Consider the following 23,777-nt stretch of genomic DNA (forward strand, 5'->3'; position numbering starts at 1 on the left):
AACTATAGAGACACAGAACACAACATGTGACTAACTATAGAGACACAGAACACAACAACATGTGACTGTAACTGTAGAGACACAGAACACAACAACATGTGACTAAATATAGAGACACAGAACACAACATGTGACTGTAACTATAGAGACACAGAACACAACAACATGTGACTGTAACTGTAGAGACACAGAACACAACAACATGTGACTAACTATGGAGACACAGAACACAAAATGTGACTAACTATAGACACAGAACACAACAACATGTGACTGTACCTACAGACACAGAACACAACAACATGTGACTAACTATAGACACAGAACACAACATGTGACTGTAACTATAGAGACACAGAACACAACAACATGTGACTGTAACTGTAGAGACACAGAACACAACATGTGACTGTACTTATAGAGACACAGAACACAACATGTGACTGTAACTATAGAGACACAGAACACAACATGTGACTAACTATAGAGACACAGAACACAACAACATGTGACTGTACCTACAGACACAGAACACAACATGTGACTGTAACTATAGAGACACAGAACACAACATGTGACTAACTATAGAGACACAGAACACAACAACATGTGACTAACTATAGAGACACAGAACACAACATGTGACTGTAACTATAGTGACTGTAACTATATGTGAGACACATGTGACTGTAACACAGAACACAACATGTGACTGTAACTATAGACACAGAACACAACATGTGACTGTAACTATAGAGACACAGAACACAACAACATGTGACTAACTATGTGACTGTACTTACAGAACACAGAAACAACATGTGACTGTAACTATAGAGACACAGAACACAACAACATGTGACTGTAACTATAGAGACACAGAACACAACAAACAACATGACACAGAACACAACATGTGACTAACTATAGAGACACAGAACACAACACAGTGACTGTAACTATAGAGACACAGACACAGAACACAGAACACAACATGTGACTGTAACTGACTGTACCTAGAGACACAGAACACAACAACATGTGACTAACTATGGAGACACAGAACACAACAACATGTGACTAACTATGGAGACACAGAACACAAAATGTGACTGTACCTACAGACACAGAACACAACAACATGTGACTAACTATGGAGACACAGAACACAACAACATGTGACTAACTATAGAGACACAGAACACAACATGTGACTGTAACTATAGAGACACAGAACACAACAACATGTGACTAACTATGGAGACACAGAACACAACAACATGTGACTGTAACTATAGAGACACAGAACACAACAACATGTGACTAACTATGGAGACACAGAACACAACAACATGTGACTAACTATGGAGACACAGAACACAACAACATGTGACTAACTATAGAGACACAGAACACAACAACATGTGACTGTAACTATAGAGACACAGAACACAACATGTGACTGTAACTATAGAGACACAGAACACAACATGTGACTGTAACTATAGAGACACAGAACACAACAACATGTGACTAACTATGGAGACACAGAACACAACAACATGTGACTGTAACTATAGAGACACAGAACACAACAACATGTGACTGTAACTATAGAGACACAGAACACAACAACATGTGACTAACTATAGAGACACAGAACACAACAACATGTGACTGTAACTATAGAGACACAGAACACAACAACATGTGACTGTAACTATAGAGACACAGAACACAACATGTGACTGTAACTATAGACACAGAACACAACAACATGTGACTGTAACTATAGAGACACAGAACACAACAACATGTGACTAACTATGGAGACACAGAACACAACATGTGACTAACTATTTGACATGTAACTATGGAGACACAGAACACACAACATGTGACTGTAACTATAGAGACACAGAACACAACATGTGACTGTAACTATAGAGACACAGAACACAACAACATGTGACTGTAACTGTAGAGACACAGAAACACAACAACTAATTTGAACACAACAACTGACTAACTATAGAGACACAGAACACAACAACATTTAGAGACACAGAACACAACTGACTGTACTTATAGAGACACAGAACACAACAACATGTGACTGTAACTATAGAGACACAGAACACAACAACATGTGACTGTAACTATAGAGACACAGAACACAACAACATGTGACTGTTATAGAGACACAGAACACAACAACATGACTGTAACTGTAGAGACACAGAACACAACAACATGTCTAACTTAGAGACACAGAACACAACATGTGACTGTAACTATAGAGACACAGCAACATGTGACTGTAACTTAGAGACACAGAACACACATGTGACTGTAACTATAGAGCTGTGTTTCAACTGTTCTTACCTACAGACACAGGCTGTGACTTTACAGACACAGAACACTGTGACTTTAGAGACACAGCAACATTTGACTGTAACTTTAGGCACAGAACACAACAACATTTGACTGTAACTATAGAGACACAGAACACAACAACATTTGACTGTAACTGTAGAGACACAGAACACAACATTTACAATCCTGTTATGAAATGAAATCTCAATACTGAAAAGAATGGAGTCTGATTAGAAAACAGCTCTAGGCTAGGCTGTGTTTCACTGTTCTTTAGGCTGTGTTTCACTGTTCTTTGGGCTGTGTTTCACTGTTCTTTGGGCTGTGTTTCACTGTTCTTTAGGCTGTGTTTCACTGTTCTTTAGGCTGTGTTTCACTGTTCTTTAGGCTGTGTTTCACTGTTTAGGCTGTGTTTCACTGTTCTTTAGGCTGTGTTTCACTGTTCTTTAGGCTGTGTTTCACTGTTCTTTAGGCTGTGTTTCACTGTTCTTTAGGCTGTGTTTCACTGTTCTTTGGGATGTGTTTCACTGTTCTTTGGGATGTGTTTCACTGTTCTTTAGGCTGTGTTTCACTGTTCTTTAGGATGTGTTTCACTGTTCTTTGGGATGTGTTTCACTGTTCTTTAGGATGTGTTTCACTGTTCTTTAGGATGTGTTTCACTGTTCTTTAGGCTGTGTTTCACTGTTCTTTAGGCTGTGTTTCACTGTTCTTTAGGATGTGTTTCACTGTTCTTTAGGCTGTGTTTCACTGTTCTTTAGGCTGTGTTTCACTGTTCTTTAGGCTGTGTTTCACTGTTCTTTAGGCTGTGTTTCACTGTTCTTTAGGCTGTGTTTCAGTGTTCTTTAGGCTGTGTTTCACTGTTCTTTAGGCTGTGTTTCACTGTTCTTTAGGCTGTGTTTCACTGTTCTTTAGGCTGTGTTTCACTGTTCTTTAGGCTGTGTTTCACTGTTCTTTAGGCTGTGTTTCACTGTTCTTTAGGCTGTGTTTCACTGTTCTTTAGGATGTGTTTCACTGTTCTTTAGGATGTGTTTCACTGTTCTTTAGGCTGTGTTTCACTGTTCTTTAGGCTGTGTTTCACTGTTCTTTAGGCTGTGTTTCACTGTTCTTTAGGCTGTGTTTCACTGTTCTTTAGGCTGTGTTTCACTGTTCTTTAGGCTGTGTTTCACTCTTCTTTAGGCTGTGTTTCACTCTTCTTTAGGCTGTGTTTCACTCTTCTTTAGGCTGTGTTTCACTCTTCTTTAGGCTGTGTTTCACTCTTCTTTAGGCTGTGTTTCACTCTTCTTTAGGCTGTGTTTCACTCTTCTTTAGGCTGTGTTTCACTCTTCTTTAGGCTGTGTTTCACTCTTCTTTAGGCTGTGTTTCACTCTTCTTTAGGCTGTGTTTCACTCTTCTTTAGGCTGTGTTTCACTCTTCTTTAGGCTGTGTTTCACTCTTCTTTAGGCTGTGTTTCACTCTTCTTTAGGCTGTGTTTCACTCTTCTTTAGGCTGTGTTTCACTCTTCTTTAGGCTGTGTTTCACTCTTCTTTAGGCTGTGTTTCACTCTTCTTTAGGATGGGTTTCACTGTTCTTTAGGATGGGTTTCACTGTTCTTTAGGCTGTGTTACACTGTTATTTAGGCTGTGTTACACTCTTCTTTAGGCTGTGTTTCACTCTTCTTTAGGATGGGTTTCACTCTTCTTTAGGATGGGTTTCACTCTTCTTTAGGCTGTGTTTCACTCTTCTTTAGGCTGTGTTTCACTGTTCTTTAGGCTGTGTTACACTCTTCTTTAGGATGGGTTTCACTCTTCTTTAGGCTGTGTTTCACTGTTCTTTAGGCTGTGTTTCACTGTTCTTTAGGCCAGCAGCAATAAGCCCTCTAAACAGAGATTGCAGGGGAGAGATGAGGCTAGCAGAGTCTTTGACCTTCGTTTCACCTACAACATCATAGCGATGCGTTTATTCTGAACAATCTTGGTTACAGCAGTGTTACATACAGACAATGTCGCATCGGTTTAAAAACAGACCTATTGGGAATATTCATTATAAATATGATATTAATAAATATGTATTTTCAGCCAAAATTCCAAACTTTCTCTAACAGATGTTTTGACAGGAGAGAATGAGAGATATTTTTTGGGACAAATGAGGAAAGCAGCACAGACATTTTGTAACTCAGGAGGGCCAATCGGTCTCGGCTCACTGGTGCTTCGAATTGTCTGGTCTCAGCCTGCAGAGCCCAATCAATAGTGAGGTCTGCCCCCCTCTGCCACCCCTAGTGTGCAGCCCACCCACCCACAGCCCTGAGCCCTTGCCCTCAGTGCACCCCCAGCCCTAGCTCTCAGCCAACCCCCCCCCCCCCCACACAGTGCTAGTCAGACCCACAGCCTCCAGCCAGGCCTCAGCCCACCCCATAGTCCTAGTCAGACCCACAGCCAGGCCTCAGCCCACCCCACACAGTGCTAGTCAGACCCACAGCCTCCAGCCAGGCCTCAGTCCACCCCATAGTCCTAGTCAGACCCACAGCCTCCAGTCAGGCCCCAACCTAGAGTTCACACCCCTGACCCATGGTGCTCACCCCACAGCCTTCACCTCTAATCGACATTGGCTTATTTCCCACGTATTGAGTTATGAAACTTTGTCAAAGGATTTAAATCCTTATAAGGCTGTAACCTGATGTCTAGACGAGGCTGTAACCTGATGTCTAGACGAGGCTGTAACCTGATGTCTAGACGAGGCTGTAACCTGATGTCTAGACGAGGCTGTAACCTGATGTCTAGACGAGGCTGTAACCTGATGTCTAGACGAGGCTGTAACCTGATGTCTAGACGAGGCTGTAACCTGATGTCTAGACGAGGCTGTAACCTGATGTCTAGACGAGGCTGTAACCTGATGTCTAGACGAGGCTGTAACCTGATGTCTAGACGAGGCTGTAACCTGATTAGTGCTCAGGTATTTCGAGATACAAATGCTAACAGTCTTCCAGTCTTAAACTTCAGCTACAATGCACGTGCCGTCAATGAGACGTTCTACCTGCTACACAGCAACCAACCAAAATGGCTGATGGCAACGCCGGACCCCTAATGGCTGCATGGTAGCAGGGCCGGTAGGAAGAAGTCACAAATAGACAAAAGTTTAATGGTGGCAGCAGACAGGAAAATAGTTGCTGCTACCTTTCCCAATTTCAGCCTTTCACAGACCATTTTTTTTCTTCAAATCAGACATTCTATCATCTTCCTTGCCACTAGTTCGACACCTGAAGTCATTCTCGCCCCACAATTTAGAAGGGACTCTTATAACCTGGCTCTTTAGGGACTTCTCGGTCTCCACACATTTCCACCTGTCACCTTTTCATCTCCATAAAAACTCTGCCCCTGTTTGGATCTGGTCAAATCATTGCTGTCTGTCTGTGGCATTATTTCAAGGATTCTCCAGCCACCTGTCCTGTCCCTTCCTATTCCCTCCTCTTTTTCTCCATTTTTAATTCTGCCCGGGAGGGAGGATTATGCGAGGGAAGGCATGCGTGTCAAAGGGAAATTTAGTGGGTAAAGACAGCCCAGATTGGCGGGATGAATTAAGGCGATAAGAGGGTAGAGGGAGAGGGAGTGGAGGAACCATGTAGAGCACCTCAGCCATGTTGGTCATTTCAGAGGGCTCTTCTTTCCCCTTCCTCCTCAGGAGCGGCAAGGCAATATCTAAATGAATAACGTGATGAAATGAGTTTGTGCGGCGGACTTTCTGCTGTTTGACTTTCCCATCTGGATTAGTGCAGGCTGAATAGACGCTCTGTTACTTTTGTTACAACTGTCGCAATTCACTGTCGGAATTTGGCCCCCCCGACAAGATAAGAGGGCCCTGCCTCATTAGCATGTCATTCCATATGCAGGGCCTCCATTACCTGAGAGGGAGCTCACGGACAAAACAGACTATTACACCAGTAGAACATGTTCTATTACATGACTAGGAGAGAACACAGAACATGGACTATTACATGAGAACACAGAAAAAGGGACTGTTAAGTAGGTTAGAACCCAGAACATGGACTATTACACGAGTAACAGAGAACATAGAACCCAGAACATGGATTATTACACGAGTAGCAGAGAACATAGAACCCAGAACATGGACTATTACACGAGTAGCAGAGAACACAGAACATGGACTATTACAGTAGAACACAGAAAAAGGGACTGTTAAGTAGGTTAGAACCCAGAACATGGACTATTACACGAGTAACAGAGAACATAGAACCCAGAACATGGACTATTACACGAGTAGCAGAGAACATAGAACCCAGAACATGGATTATTACACGAGTAGCAGAGAACATAGAACCCAGAACATGGACTATTACACGAGTAGCAGAGAACATAGAACCCAGAACATGGACTATTACACGAGTAGCAGAGAACATAGAACATGGATTATTAAGCAGGTTGGCATTTTATTGTCATGAATCTTGCCCTGGAGGCAACTCTGCAGAGTGGTCACTAGCTGGCACAGCCACAAATTCATACATTCTTATTTTAAACATAACCCTAACCACACTGTTAAGAATAATGTCTAACCCTGATCTTAAATTACATCCAAAAAGCACATTATGGCCAATTTTAACTTTGCAGCTGGCCCATCTAGTGGAAATGGGTCAGTTCTGCCTCCTGGGCAAGATTCATGAAAATAAACATCAACTTGCAACTATTACATGAGTAGGATAGAAAACGGAACAAGGACTATTACAGGAGAGAAAACAGAACAAGGACTATGACAGGAGAGAAAGAAAACAGAACAAGGACTATGACAGGAGAGAAAGAAAACAGAACAAGGACTATTACAGGAGAGAAAGAAAACAGAACAAGGACTATTACAGGAGAGAAAGAAAACAGAACAAGGACTATTACAGGAGAGAAAGGAAACAGAACAAGGACTATTACAGGAGAGAAAGAAAACAGAACAAGGACTATTACAGGAGAGAAAACAGAAGAGAAAACAGAACAAGGACTATTACAGGAGAGAGAAAAACGGAACAAGGACTATTACAGGAGAGAGAAAAACGGAACAAGGACTATTACAGGAGAGAGAAAAACGGAACAAGGACTACTACAGGAGAGAGAAAAACGGAACAAGGACTACTACAGGAGAGAGAAAAACGGAACAAGGACTACTACAGGAGAGAGAAAAACGGAACAAGGACTACTACAGGAGAGAGAAAAACGGAACAAGGACTACTACAGGAGAGAGAAAACGGAACAAGGACTATTACAGGAGAGAGACAAACAGAACAAGGACTATTACAGGAGAGAGAAAAACGGAACAAGGACTATTACAGTAGAGAAAGAAAACAGAACAAGGACTATTACAGTAGAGAAAAAAACAGAACAAGGACTATTACAGGAGAGAAAAGAGAAAACGGAACAAGGACTATTACAGTAGAGAAAGAAAACAGAACAAGGACTATTACAGTAGAGAAAGAAAACAGAACAAGGACTATTACAGTAGAGAAAGAAAACAGAACAAGGACTATTACAGTAGAGAAAGAAAACAGAACAAGGACTATTACAGTAGAGAAAGAAAACAGAACAGGGACTATTACAGTAGAGAAAGAAAACAGAACAAGGACTATTACAGTAGAGAAAGAAAACAGAACAAGGACTATTACAGGAGAGAAAACAGAAGAGAAAACAGAACAAGGACTATTACAGGAGAGAAAACAGAAGAGAAAACGGAACCAGGACTATTACAGGAGAGAAAGGAAACAGAACAAGGACTATTGCAGGAGAGAAAGGAAACAGAAAACAGAACAAGGACTATTGCAGGGAGAAAGAAAGGAAACAGAACAAAAAACAGAACAAGGACTATTACAGGAGAGAAAACAGAAGAGAAAATGGAACAAGGACTATTACAGGAGAGAAAGAAAACAGAACAAGGACTATTACAGGAGAGAAAGAAAAAAACGGAACAAGGACTATTACAGAGAGAGAGAAGAAAACGGAACAAGGACTATTACAGGAGAGAGAAAAACAGAACAAGGGAGAGAGAAAACAAAACAAGGACTATTACAGGAGAGAAAAACAAGGACTACATTTAGGACTATTACAGGAGAGAAAACAGAACAAGGACTATTACAGAGAGAAAACAGAACAAGGAAACTGAACAAGGACTATTACAGGAGAGAAAGAAACAGAACAAGGACTATTACAGGAGAGAAAACAGAACAAGAAGGAGAGAAAACAGAACAAGGACTATTACAGAGAGAAAGAAAACAGAACAAGGACTATTACAGGAGAGAAAACAGAAAACAGAACAAGGACTATTACAGGAGAGAAAAAAAGGAAACAGAACAAGGACTATTACAGGAGAAAGAAACAGAACAAAAGAAAACAGAACAAGGACTATTACAGGAGTAAGGAGAGAAAACGGAACAAGGAATTACAGAAGAGAAAACGGAACAAGGACTATTACAGGAGAGAAAGAAAACAGAAGAGAAAACGGAACAAGGACTATTACAGGAGAGAAAGAAAACAGAACAAGGACTATTACAGGAGAGAAAATTGAACAAGGACTATTACAGGAGAGAAAACAGAACAAGGACTATTACAGGAGAGAAAACAGAACAAGGACTATTACAGGAGAGAAAACAGAACAAGGACTATTACAGGAGAGAAAACAGAACAAGGACTATTACAGGAGAGAAAGAAGACAGAACAAGGACTATTACAGGAGAGAAAACAGAAGAGAAAGCAGAACAAGGACTATTACAGGAGAGAAAGAAAACGGAACATGGACTATTACAGGAGAGAAAACAGAAGAGAAAACAGAACAAGGACTATTACAGGAGAGAAAGAAAACGAAACATGGACTATTACAGGAGAGAAAGAAAACAGAACAAGGACTATTACAGGAGAGAAAGAAAACGGAACAAGGACTATTACAGGAGAGAAAACAGAAGAGAAAATGGAACAAGGACTATTACAGGAGAGAAAGGAAACAGAACAAGGACTATTGCAGGAGAGAAAGGAAACAGAACAAGGACTATTGCAGGAGAGAAAGGAAACAGAACAAGGACTATTGCAGGAGAGAAAGAAAACAGAACAAGGACTATTACAGGAGAGAAAGAAAACAGAACAAGGACTATTACAGGAGAGAAAGAAAACAGAAGAGAAAACGGAACAAGGACTATTACAGGAGAGAAAACAGAAGAGAAAACAGAAAAAGGACTATTACAGGAGAGAAAGAAAACGGAACAAGGACTATTACAGGAGAGAGAAAACAGAACAAGGACTATTACAGGAGAGAGAGAAAACAGAACAAGGACTATTACAGGAGGAGAGAAAACAGAAGAGAAAATTGAACAAGGACTATTACAAGGACTATTGAGAGAAAGAAAACAAACAAGGACTATTACAGAGAGAGAAGAAACAGAACAAGGACTATTACAGGAGAGAAAGAAAACAGAACAAGGACTATTACAGGAGAGGAGAAGGACTATTACAGGAGAAAAAGAAACAGAACAAGGACTATTACAGGAGAGAAAGAAAACAGAACAAGGACTATTACAGGAGAGAAAACAGAAGAGAAAACAGAACAAGGACTATTACAGGAGAGAAAGAAAACGGAACATGGACTATTACAGGAGGAGAGAAAACAGAGGAGAGAAAACAGAACAAGGACTATTACAGGAGAGAGAAAAAAACAGACTATTACAGGAGAGAAAAGAACAAGGACTAACAGGAGAGAAAAAACAGAACAAGGACTATTACAGGAGAGAAAGAAAACAGAACAAGGACTATTACAGGAGAGAAAACAGAAGAGAAAACGGAACAAGGACTATTACAGGAGAGAAAGAAAACGGAACAAGGACTATTACAGGAAAGAAAACAGAAGAGAAAACGGAACAAGGACTATTACAGGAGAGAAAGAAAACGGAACATGGACTATTACAGGAGAGAAAACAGAAGAGAAAGCGGAACAAGGACTATTACAGGAGAGAAAGAAAACGGAACAAGGACTATTACAGGAGAGAAAACAGAAGAGAAAACGGAACAAGGACTATTACAGGAGAGAAAACAGAAGAGAAAACGGAACAAGGACTATTACAGGAGAGAAAGAAAACGGAACAAGGACTATTACAGGAGAGAAAACAGAAGAGAAAACGGAACAAGGACTATTACAGGAGAGAAAGAAAACAGAACAAGGACTATTACAGGAGAGAAAGGAAACAGAACAAGGACTATTACAGGAGAGAAAGGAAACAGAACAAGGACTATTACAGGAGAGAAAGGAAACAGAACAAGGACTATTACAGGAGAGAAAGGAAACAGAACAAGGACTATTACAGGAGAAAAAGGAAACAGAACAAGGACTATTACAGGAGAGAAACGAAACAGAACAAGGACTATTACAGGAGAGAAAGGAAACCGAACAAAGACTATTACAGGAGTAAATATGGACTATTGCACGTGTATAAAACAGAGATTCATTACACAAATGTCAAAAAGAAATAGTACAATATAAAACTACAAGTGATTAATGGGGAGATTCCTGTGACACGCAGTGACACCAAACAGAAGGTAGAACTATTCTCATTGCTACCTTGTAGTGTTACTTGGAAATACATCTAATACAGGACTCCAGTCACATTCAAACTGCGAACATTTGTAAATCAAAGTGCCATTCTTCCTGAGATTAACAACTACTGAAACTAGAGACATGAATGAATGCATGCAGACATTAAACCAACAGAGCAATTCCCCACTTGGCCACAGTGTGGCAGTGTTGTACTGCCCAGAACAGCCAGCGCAAGCAGCGGTTCCTTCCTCCCTGAGTCAATACTATAGATTCTAGTGGAGGAAATACATGGGTGCCCGTGACAGCCGTGCTTCATTAGTGGAACGGAGCAACAATAGTTATGCTTACAGCGGTGCCAATTACAATTAATTGGGGTTCCTGACTCTCCTGCTTGTCTCTGGGGAGCTGTGTTGTTCTAACAGTTAGCAGAGGCTGAGAGGCAGAAAGAAACAGTCATGGCTATTCTCTGTCGCAGAGTAACACACACTCACTCCCTCTCTCTCGCGTACACACACACACACACACTTGAAAGATTCACACTCGCAGTCAGGGTTTTTTCAATTATCGTCAATCGACATCCTAACAGAGTGCGTCATATTTCCTGGTGTTACTGTCCTCTCCAAGTCTTGTCTTCTCCAAATGACCATTAGTGAAGAGGGTAATCTGGGCCCCTGAGTGCCCCATGACAGGGGTTGGGAGGTTTGGAGCCTGGCCTGCAGAGTGGCTGGACTGCTGTCTGTCTGTCATCTCTGCCTCCCTTCGTCTGCTACCGGTCTGGCTAGGGGGGTGTCAGAAAAACATGAACGGGAACACACACACAGTGTGACCAAGGCCGTCTGAGACCGTGTGTATCCTCAGTGTGCCCAGGGCCGTCTGAGACCGTGTGTATCCTGTGTGCCCAGGGCGGTCTGAGACCGTGTGTATCCTCAGTGTGCCCAGGGCCGTCTGAGACCGTGTGTATCCTCAGTGTGCCCAGGGCCGTCTGAGACCGTGTGTATCCTCAGTGTGCCCAGGGCCGTCTGAGACCGTGTGTATCCTCAGTGTGCCCAGGGCCGTCTGAGACCGTGTGTATCCTCAGTGTGCCCAGGGCCGTCTGAGACAGTCTGTATCCTCAGTGTGCCCAGGGCCGTCTGAGACCGTGTGTATCCTCAGTGTGCCCAGGGCCGTCTGAGACCGTGTGTATCCTCAGTGTGCCCAGGGCCGTCTGAGACAGTCTGTATCCTCAGTGTGCCCAGGGCCGTCTGAGATCCCAGTGTGTCTGTATCCTCAGTGTGCCCAGGGCCGTCTGAGACAGTCTGTATCCTCAGTGTGCCCAGGGCCGTCTGAGATCCTCAGTGTGCCCCGTCTGAGACCGTGTATCCTGTGTGCCCAGGGCCGCCTGAGACCGTCTGTGTATCCTCAGTGTGCCCAGGGCGGTCTGAGACCGTGTGTATCCTCAGTGTGCCCAGGGCCGTCTGAGACCTGTGTATCCTCAGTGTGCCCCGTCTGTATCCTGCCCAGTGTGTATCCCCAGTGTGCCCAAGGCCGTCTGAGACCGTGTGTATCCTCAGTGTGCCCAGGGTCTGTATCCTCAGTGTGCCCAGGGCCGTCTGAGACCGTGTGTATCCTCTGTATCCTGTATCCAGTGTGCCCAGGGCCGTCTGAGACAGTCTGTATCCTCAGTGTGCCCAGGGCCTGTCTGAGACCGTCTGTCTGTATCCTGTGTGCCCAGGGCGGTCTGAGACCTGTATCCTGTGTATCCTCAGTGTGCCCAGGGCCGTCTGAGACCGTGTGTATCCTCAGTGTGCCCAGGGCGGTCTGAGACCGTGTGTATCCTCAGTGTGCCCAGGGCCGCCTGAGACCGTGTGTATCCTCAGTGTGCCCAGGGCGGTCTGAGACCGTGTGTATCCTCAGTGTGCCCAGGGCCGCCTGAGACCGTGTGTATCCTCAGTGTGCCCAGGGCGGTCTGAGACCGTGTGTATCCTCAGTGTGCCCAGGGCCGTCTGAGACCGTCTGTATCCTCAGTGTGCCCAGGGCCGCCTGAGACCGTCTGTATCCTCAGTGTGCCCAGGGCGGCCTGAGACCGTGTGTATCCTCAGTGTGCCCAGCCTGGCGGTATCCTCTGCCCAGGGAGACCGTGTGTATCCTCAGTGTGCCCAGGGCCCAGGGCCGTCTGTGTGACCGTCTGTATCCTCAGTGTGCCCAGGGCGGTCTGAGACCGTGTGTATCCTCAGTGTGCCCAGGGCCGTCTGAGACCGTCTGTATCCTCAGTGTGCCCAGGGCCGTCTGAGACCGTCTGTATCCTCAGTGTGCCCAGGGCCGTCTGAGACCGTCTGTATCCTCAGTGTGCCCAGGGCCGTCTGAGACCGTCTGTATCCTCAGTGTGCCCAGGGCCGTCTGAGACCGTCTGTATCCTCAGTGTGCCCAGGGCCGTCTGAGACCGTCTGTATCCTCAGTGTGCCCAGGGCCGTCTGAGACCGTCTGTATCCTCAGTGTGCCCAGGGCCGTCTGAGACAGTCTGTATCCTCAGTGTGCTCAGGGTACTAATGAGGGATCAGATGATGAATGGGGCCTGGCTGGATGTGATATGGAGTCTCCATCTGGACTCATAACTCCATCAGGTTTCCATACAGGTGAGACTGATCCACCACCAGACCAGGTTGGCCCACCACATACCACACCAGCTGGGCCATGCCCAGTCCAAGCCCCCCAGCTGGGCCATGCCCATCACCCCCAGCTGGTACAGTAGCTCATGTCTGCCTGCTGAGAGATAGCCAGTCAGGTGGGGCTTCTATCACCTCCACCACACCATCAGTCACATTGCTTTGACCCTCTGGTTCTGCTCATTTAAAATGTCCCTGCAGGTTAACCAACCATTAACCCTTTAAAGTAAACCCCTTCTTTGGACACTAAGCCATCTTCCTCTCACCTTTAACCAGCATTGTCCTTTTCTTCTACTTGATATTATGAAGAGGGCAGATGTTGCTCATACTAACATGAAAACAACTGTCCTGAATATCTGAAATACAGGAAATAAGCAACATCATGAATGCAATTAGCCTATTTCTAAATAGTTATACCCCAGTGATTTCATGATGCAAAGGATTCAGTTTGAGTAAACACATTTGAAAAGCTAGAGTAAAATGGTGTTTTGACAATCACTCAACGCTCATTAAACAAACAATAAGGACAAGCTCATTAAAATAGAATACTTCCCCCTGTTTTGGATTATATTAAATAGGAGTCAATATTTTCCAGAGACAAATTCATTCTGTAATACACCAATTCTTATAGACACACATGAACACTGGCTCTCACACACGTTATGAGGTGCAATTATAAACTCTGGTATCTACGGTTCCTGAAGTCTGGTATCTACGGTTCCTGAAGTCTGGTATCTACGGTTCCTGAAGTCTGGTATCTACGGTTCCTGAAGTCTGGTATCTACGGTTCCTGAAGTCTGGTATCTACGGTTCCTGAAGTCTGGTATCTACGGTTCCTGAAGTCTGGTATCTACGGTTCCTGAAGTCTGGTATCTACGGTTCCTGAAGTCTGGTATCTCCTTCCTATATAAAACACTAAACACTGACTGTTACAGTAGATATTAGGAATCTGGCCTTCATGACAATGTGTTGTATTTACATGTAGGCCATTGTCTACTGTAGACTTTAGGGAGAGTGTAGGGCTGACTGACTGCAGATCTTATGTGATTCTGCTAAATACTATACTATCAGAAAACCCCCACGCAATCTATATATCATCAGGTGGGAACGCGAAGACAATGTACATATAAAATTGGGTCAACTTCACAAGACCCATTTTCAGGGCAAAGAAAACAAACTGATTGTATGCGTTTCATTCTGTAGGGATCCAACTAAAACCACGTCCCTGAATGAATGCAATCTGTATGGCTAGACAGAGGGGCTTCCACTAACTCCTGCCGTTCTGACTTTATTTCTCACCAGGAAGTATCATCTCTGGCTTCTAGCCTCAGAGGAGAAATACCAAAAGGAAAGATATAGCCTGGGATCCAAACTGAGACAATGGTGAAATAGAGCATATCAGTTTAAGGCGAGCGAACTCTAGCCTCCATCTCACTCTACTTTCAAGTCCATATAAAATAATGCACAAAACAGGAGAAGTTCTCAGGAGACGGTGCCGATTCATTTTGTCTGATAAAACAGCAGTAATTTGGGAGAGAGCCGTGGTTAATGAGAAGGACTTTGATGAGTAAATCCTGGAGCCCAGGCAGAGAGGAGCCTCGCTGATACCGTCTCCTCTCTACACTACAGCACTCCTCAGGTACCATCACGCCGAATGTAGAACGTTGTATGAATGTTGAGTTGTATCAGACGATGTTCTGAAGAATGTAAATACACACACACTCCGGTGGCTCTGGATAGAACTACAAAACTGGTTTCAAGTCATCTTGATATTACATTTTCATATTTCTTGTTTTCTATCTTAAATCAGAGACTAATAATATAAGTTTACTTCATGCAGCAATCCTTTCCTCAGTTGATTTCTAGGTTGCAGAGTAATTGGATCTCCAGCCAGTACACTGTAGTCTGCTAGGCAGCAGGGAAATGACATGAATGCCTATTAATCAGAGGATAATTGGAAACATATCTCTGGTAAATGACACGGCTCCACTTACAGTCACGTACAAATTAGGCCATTTTCAACGACTCATTTCTTATCTCACTAAAGAAATGAAATGTTATATAACCCCACAGAGCAAGTGGGATGCTGGTGGAGGGAAATAACAGAGGCAAAACTAGGGACGGAAAATCCCTGGAACTTTCCTACAATTCACAGGTTTTCCAGAAATCCCACCGTTTGGAGGCTCCTCAGATTTCCTGCATATTCGTTGCTTATTCCAGGAATCTTCCAAGCGCAATTTATGGAAAACTTCGACTAACTTTTTGGAAAAGTTACAAGAATTTTGCATAACTAATGTGTTTTTTGCGAAGCATATGGAACGTGTTTGTTCATGAATAATAACTTTGAATACAATGTTGTTCAAAGATAAAAAGTATTACGCTTGGGGAGCGTGTAGCACTCGCCCTCCAATTGATACAAAGAAAAGCAATATTGTAAATGCTAGGGTCAAACTAATTTCAGCTTACATCTTTTCACATGTTTACCTGTATTGTTTTACAGCATATTACCATATTGTTATGTAAATCACTGCTATTTACTGATGACTATGAATAACTGACAGTTTCACTAATGTCCTGCCTGATTATCATAATATCCTTTTTTCCTATATGGCCATTTATGAACAATGAATATGAATAGGGTTATATGTCCATTATCCACAGCTTGACATGAATCATGCGTAGGGAAAAAAGAGACTTACTATTAAAATGTGTGTCATCTCTCCCCCACCCTAATTCTCCACTCTCATTTCTTCCTGATGAAAGAGAGTGGGATCTACTAATGAGTTCCTTTGGCCTCATATTAATCATGTTAATGCTGCTTCCTGTCCAACAGAGATAATCAACCACAGTGGATCCTACCCACCATCCATACAGCAAATATGGATGGAGTCTAGGGCTTGAGTAACACAGTACTACTAACTCGCTCTGCTCCTCCTTTCTCCCTCCCCTCCGTTCCTCCTCCTCGAGGTGACTTACCAGTACTTCTGCCACTGGTCCTCCTCAAAGATGTCCTCTGGAATGGGATCAATAAGGACAAGGTCTAACACCTGCCTGAGGACGGACAGACAACACAATGACAAAAAGAGAGGACACAGAAAGAGAGAGAAATAAAAAGTGGGCCTCCGGTGTCCGTTCTGACCCATCCCCTATACCCTTCCTGTCCTGTCCTATCCGTAATGAGTGTGAGAAGGATGTCTCTGCCCCGGTTGTCTGTCTGTCTGCTCTAGGCCCACTGGCAGACAGATGGATGGGCCCACACCCCATCACCACATCCAGGGAGGAATATATTTTGTTCTGCAGGTGTCATCCTCTCACCATCGCTTCATTTACTCTCTTAACTGCCGCACATCACGGCTGATGAAACGCTAAATCTCTCACCTCGGGCCGGGAGGCTGATCCCTCCCTGCTCGTGTTAATCACTAGGTTTCTCAGACATTGGTGTTTGTGGGGAGCGGGGGTAGAGAATTTATGATGTCCCTGGGTTTGATGCAGTGCTGAGTCGAGCTACAGATTGTGATGATACTATAGAAGTACTGGAGTTACTGTAGTCAATAATGTGAGAGGGAATAGGATGGAACTCAAACAGGGATGACAAAGTGAGAATGTCAAAAACTGTGCAAAGCTTTCCCATTCATTTGGGATAGAGGCATAAAGCTGAATCTACACAACCACTTTTGAGATATGAACATATCGACCAACTTTTGGAGTGAACCTATCACTCTAAGCGATCTCAATATATTTTGACTTGTGGCAAGTTACGCAACAAGAAACGAGTTAGCCTATATTTTCCAATGAGATCCCAGGTGGGCAGGGAGACTCACGCGTCATGGATATGGCTGTAGAACCTGGCGTTGAGCGTGCCCAGTTCAGACCCCACCAGGATGAGAGGCGTGGCTAGACCAGCTAAACCGATGAGGCGGTGGAGGTTGTCCACCATTCTGTAGGGGGGGAAAGACATCAATCAATTCATCAAACGTATGTCTTTACAACCACAGCTGTCACAAAGGGCTTTTACAGTAAAACACATCAACCCCTAAGTCGGCAGCTACACCATAAAAACAGAAACACTGCCATTGAAACCCTTTAAATCAGCCAGTGTAAAGAAGCCTAGTGGAAGAAGCCCCTGGCTACTTTGCCTTGTAAAGCAGGAGAGATCCAACAGAAAATCATCCAAAAGAAAAAGAGAGAGGGAGCATCATCATCAGGTGAAATGCAGCTCCCCACAGACAGCCAGCCATCTGTTGTGTTGGGTCTCTTACACTAATAAATCAACATTGGAGGGAAGAGGCTGAGATGAAGAGGTTTCACTGCAGCAGGGAGCAGACAGGATTGCAGTCATCAAACCCTCAGCTTGCCAGCTTATTGAATTCTGGGTAATTGATTGCTTGTATCAGAAGACGGCGGCTGCCTGCCTGCTCTGCTGTTAGCCTGGGGCAGATCCCAAGGTAACAGAGACTGCTGACCTGACCGTCCACATACAACCACATCCATCCATCACTTAGATTTAATGCTCAACAACACGTTACTTTGTCAGCCAAAGAGATTAGGAGAGAGTCAAGGACAGGGCAGGCCATGGCAGGGAGATGGTGGGGCAGTGGACCCCGATGTCTCTGATTGGACAATCCATGAGGTGGCCCCACATGGCACTTAGCCAAGGGGAATACTAAATCTGATAGGGAATGGTGTGTGTGCTTGTTGAGAATCAGGGCTTTAGAATAACTTCAAACACCTGTTACCGTGACTGTAGTAGTAGACTATTAGGTAACACTATTTGTTTGGTACTTTTTACCCCTTTTTCTCCCTAATTTGGTGCTATCCAATTGCCAGTTACAGTCTTATCTCATCGCTGCAACTCCTGTATGGACTTGGGAAGAGGCGAAGGTTGAGAGCCGTGCGCCGTCTGAAACACGACCCTGCCAAGCCGCACTGCTTCTTGACCCACTACCCGCTTAACCCGGTAGCCAGCCGCACCAATGTGTCGGAAGAAACACCGTACACCTAGGCGACCGTGCCAGCGAGCATGCGCCCGGCCTGCCACAGGAGTCGCTACAGCGCGGTGGGACAAGGATATCCCGGCTGGCCAAACCCTCCCATAACCCGGACGATGCTGGGCCAATTGTGCGCCGCCCCATGAGTCTCCTGCTCGCGGCCGGCTGTGACACAGCCCGGTATCGAACCCGGATCTGTAGTGACGCTTCTAGCACTGCCTTAGAGTGCTGCGCCACTCAGGAGGCCTATTAGGTAACACTTTATATTAACAATTTACATTGCAGTATAACAAGCATTTATACGTAAAACTTTAAAATGACAGGATAGAGAAAACAAGATGCTTTACCGTCCAGTGGTTGACATCCCCCAGACTTTCTCCGTCCCTGTACTTTCATTCTGCAGGACTCTTTTGCTGAACCCCAGTCCCACTCTGTCATAGGTGCACACCTGTGGGTGGGAAAATGGGAAAATGGGAAAATCAATCAAATTAATTTTTTCAATCCTTTTTCGTATCAGCAGTTGTCACAAAAACATTGCAAATATTGTCCTGGTTCCAATAATATCATACACAATCATCTTCTGGTCAGGGAATGTAGTCCATAAATTTGTTTGTACCAGAAAAAATAAAACCCTTCTAGAACGGTTGAATCATTAACAGAGTTGCCTGAAACGATGTGCTGTATTTCTCCTTACCTTGGTTAGCAGTGCAATGTTCTCTTGTACATGGAACCAGATGTCAGAGGACATACCAGTGGGGGCATCCAGTATGACTACACAGGAAACAGAGTAGTTAGGGCTTACATCTGAGAGGAGATGACAGTTGTGTTGACATTTCTGGCAAGCTAGCAGACTTACCAACTGGCTGTCCTTGTCCTTTGCACATCAGGTGCATCTTTTGACCTAAACCGATATCTATAATTTCACCATCTGAAAAAAAAAAGATACATATTAATCAATGCTGATAATCTTAATCATAATGTAAGGGTTTTATTGGCCTTCTGTACACATTAAATAATAAAGTTTAGGGAGGAAGGTGAATGTCATGTCTGCAGCAGGTTACCTTCTGGCAGTAACAGTTGGCCCTCTCTTTGCAATGATGCATAGTTCAGAAAGGGAGGGATGAGGATGATGAGGAGGAGACATTTTCCAACTGAGGTAACAGTCGACCAGCACCTGCTCGTTTTAGCCCCTTGTTGTGGTCGATATTGTTGTCTGTCAGTCTGTCAAAGGAGAATAATAATCAACATGTTATATCAAAGTGTGGATAAGCTACCTAGCTAGCAGTTACAGATGTCAGAAAGCCATAGTTACATAACCATGTGTGTCAATCAAAATGCCTCTACAATGAGCCTTGGAATGGCTTTAACCAAAACATTGTGTCCACGTGTAAGTTAAGTCCCGTGTATCCTGGAAGGACATTGACCTCATCCCGTCAGTTGAGGATGCCTGGTCATTCTTTAAAAGTAACTTCCTCACCATTTTAGATAAGCATGCTCCGTTCAAAAAATGCAGAACCAAGAACAGATACAGCCCTTGGTTCACTCCAGACCTGACTGCCCTCGACCAGCACAAAAACATCCTGTGGCGGACTGCAATAGCATCGAATAGCCCCCGTGATATGCAACTGTTCAGGGAAGTCAGGAACCAATACACGCAGTCAGTCAGGAAAGCTAAGGCCAGCTTCTTCAGGCAGAAGTTTGCATCCTGTAGCTCCAACTCCAAAAAGTTCTGGGACACTGTGAAGTCCATGGAGAACAAGAGCACCTCCTCCCAGCTGCCCACTGCACTGAGGCTAGGAAACACGGTCTCCACCGATAAATCCATGATTATCGAAAACTTCAATAAGCACTTCTCAACGGCTGGCCATGCCTTCCGCCTGGCTACTCCAACCTCGGCCAACAGCTCCGCCCCCCCGTAGTTCCTCACCCAAGCCTCTCCAGGTTCTCCTTTACCCAAATCCAGATAGCAGATGTTCTGAAAGAGCTGCAAAACCTGGACCCGTACAAATCAGCTGGGCTTGACAAACTGGACCCGCTATTTCTGAAACTATCTGCCGCCATTGTCGCAACCCCTATTACCAGCCTGTTCAACCTCTCTTTCATATCGTCTGAGATCCCCAAGGATTGAAAGCTGCCGCAGTCATCCCCCTCTTCAAAGGGGAGACACCCTGGACCCAAACTGCTATAGACCTATATCCATCCTGCCCTGCCTATCTAAGGTCTTCGAAAGCCAAGTCAACAAACAGGTCACTGACCATCTCGAATCCCACCGTACCTTCTCCGCTGTGCAATCTGGTTTCCGAGCCGGTCACGGGTGCACCTCAGCCACACTCAAGGTACTAAATGATATCATAACCGCCATCGATAAAAGACAGTACTGTGCAGCCATCTTCATCGACCTCGCCAAGGCTTTCGACTCTGTCAATCACCAAATTCTTATCGGCAGACTCAACAGCCTCGGTTTTTCGGATGACTGCCTTGCCTGGTTCACCAATTACTTTGCAGACAGAGTTCAGTGTGTCAAATCAGAGGGCATGCTGTCCGGTCCTCTGGCAGTCTCTATGGGGGTGCCACAGGGTTCAATTCTCGGGCCGACTCTTTTCTCTGTATATATCAATGATGTTGCTCTTGCTGCGGGCGATTCCCTGATCCACCTCTACGCAGACGACACCATTCTATATACTTTCGGCCCGTCATTGGACACTGTGCTATCCAACCTCCAAACGAGCTTCAATGCCATACAGCACTCCTTCCGTGGCCTCCAACTGCTCTTAAACGCGAGTAAAACCAAATGCATGCTTTTCAACCGATCGCTGCCTGCACCCGCATGCCCGACTAGCATCACCACCCTGGATGGTTCCAACCTTGAATATGTGGACATCTATAAGTACCTAGGTGTCTGGCTAGACTGCAAACTCTCCTTCCAGACTCACATCAAACATCTCCAATCAAAAATCAAATCCAGAGTCGGCTTTCTATTCCGCAACAAAGCCTCCTTCACTCACGCTGCCAAGCTTACCCTAGTAAAACTGACTATCCTACCGATCCTCGACTTCGGCGATGTCATCTACAAAATGGCTTCCAACACTCTACTCAGCAAACTGGATGCAGTCTACCACAGTGCCATCCGTTTTGTCACTAAAGCACCTTATACCACCCACCACTGCGACTTGTATGCTCTAGTCGGCTGGCCCTCACTACATATTCGTCGCCAGACCCACTGGCTCCAGGTCATCTACAAGTCCATGCTAGGTAAAGCTCCGCCTTATCTCAGTTCACTGGTCACGATGGCAACACCCATCCGTAGCACGCGCTCCAGCAGGTGTATCTCACTGATCATCCCTAAAGCCAACACCTCATTTGGCCGCCTTTCGTTCCAGTACTCTGCTGCCTGTGACTGGAACGAATTGCAAAAATCGCTGAAGTTGGAGACTTTTATCTCCCTCTCCAACTTCAAACATCAGCTATCCGAGCAGCTAACCGATCGCTGCAGCTGTACAGCATGTCCACATAGTCTATAGGTAAATAGCTCACCCTTTTTCACCTACCTCATTCCCATACTGTTTTTATACTGTTTTTATTTATTTACTTTTCTGCTCTTTTGCACACCAATATCTCTACCTGTACATGCCCATCTGATCATTTATCACTCCAGTGTTAATCTGCAAAATTGTATTATTCGCCTACCTCCTCATGCCTTTTGCACACATTGTATATAGACTGCCCATTTTTTTTCTACTGTGTTATTGACTCGCTAATTGTTTACTCCATGTGTAACTCTGTGTTGTCTGTTCACACTGCTATGCTTTATCTTGGCCAGGTCGCAGTTGCAAATGAGAACTTGTTCTCAACTAGCCTACCTGGTTAAATAAAGGTGAAATAAAAAATAAATAAATAAATAAAAGTCATGTAGTCAGTGTAAAGTTAATGGAAGATAGTAATATCAGGGCTAGGTACAGCAATTACCTAGGCTACTAGCTATGCCTTACGGTAGTACTTAGCTAGTTAAGTTTGATTCGAACATCTGAGAGGAGATGGTAGTGGTGTTGACATTTCTGTCTCGCTCGTTAACCTTGCTAGTAGATTAGCAGCCTATCGAAGCACAGTAGATAGCTACCTTTTTGTCTGTCCTAGCATCTCCAGTGGCTTCTTGACCGTCTGTCCTTCTGCGCATTTTTGAGTGTCAAGTTTTAATAAAGTATTATATAAACTATCTATCGATCTACTAGCTGAAATCGGGACGTAAATGCACAGGATTGAATGAATGCACCGCGTTAACTAGAACTTCCTGGAAATGTACAGACGCCGAAATGGGACAATGCTTGTACCTCAGAGTCGACACTGCAGCAGAAATTAGTGTTGTATGTTCACTTTCCATAGTGTCTTGCTGCTGCATTATGGGGATATGGTCGTTCATGTGTTCCTATTGGACAAAACACAACCTAACTAAACTGCAAATGCATCCATCGCGTTTGTAGAGTCACAAGCTTGATAGGAATTATGTGCTAGTAAAGTATGTTAGATTTTTTTTTTTTTTTTTAAATATGACAAGCCTGATGGAAACAGAACATTTTTCGGCAAACTTTCCAAATGTCGACAAAACAAATATCGCTAGACAAGGTGGGATCTTTTTGTGTCGGTAAAGTTAATTATGCGAGAAATGTCAGTGGAAACGCTTTTATGTGCAAACATTGATATAATAGGCTAACAATCATATCGAAGTAAACATGTTGTGTGGTCCTTACACTACGACTCATCGGGAAAGCATGCAGTTTATTAGGCTACAGATGAAATAAATTATGATGAACGTCACAGGGCTTGATGCTCCTTTCCAATAAATATTCAGGGTCTTATTCTGATGACATGATAACTGATGCTTGGCTGCCTGTTTGACAAATAAAAACAATGTAGCTCTTTTGTCCATAATAATAATGTCATCATGTGTAGCCTACACCTGCGCTCGAGCCCAGTGGTTCCCAGACTAGGGGTGGCACGGGGGTCCCAGTTTTCCTCTTGTTATGTCAGTCAATTGCATACCTTATGCCGCGTTCATGTACTAGTCGGAACTAGGAAACTCTGGCATTTCTGACAAGCTAACTGGTTGTAGTTATACATGTGCCTCGTACAAGGAATCGGAAAGTCGGAAAGAGTTTCCTAGTTCTGATTATCGTGTGAACGTGTCATTAAAGAGCCTTTTATAACTTGGCAGAAATGTCCAGATCAACTAGCTCAT

General features: G+C 44.1%; 1 protein-coding gene across 1 annotated transcript; it reads right to left on the minus strand.

The window, feature by feature from the left end:
• Positions 1-2,573: 2,573 nt before the first annotated feature.
• LOC118374328 (uncharacterized) lies at positions 2,574-22,904 on the minus strand. The gene is made up of 8 exons (XM_052494523.1): positions 22,662-22,904; positions 19,606-19,765; positions 19,401-19,472; positions 19,239-19,315; positions 18,892-18,992; positions 17,378-17,494; positions 16,533-16,607; positions 2,574-4,228 (listed from the first exon to the last, which is right to left on the minus strand). Coding segments are annotated over exons 1-8 (660 nt in total). The 5' UTR covers positions 22,719-22,904; the 3' UTR covers positions 2,574-4,227.
• Between the last annotated feature and the right edge of the window lie 873 nt (positions 22,905-23,777).

The sequence above is a fragment of the Oncorhynchus keta genome, chromosome 34 (assembly GCF_023373465.1).
Source record: "Oncorhynchus keta strain PuntledgeMale-10-30-2019 chromosome 34, Oket_V2, whole genome shotgun sequence".
Lineage (NCBI taxonomy): Eukaryota > Metazoa > Chordata > Actinopteri > Salmoniformes > Salmonidae > Oncorhynchus > Oncorhynchus keta.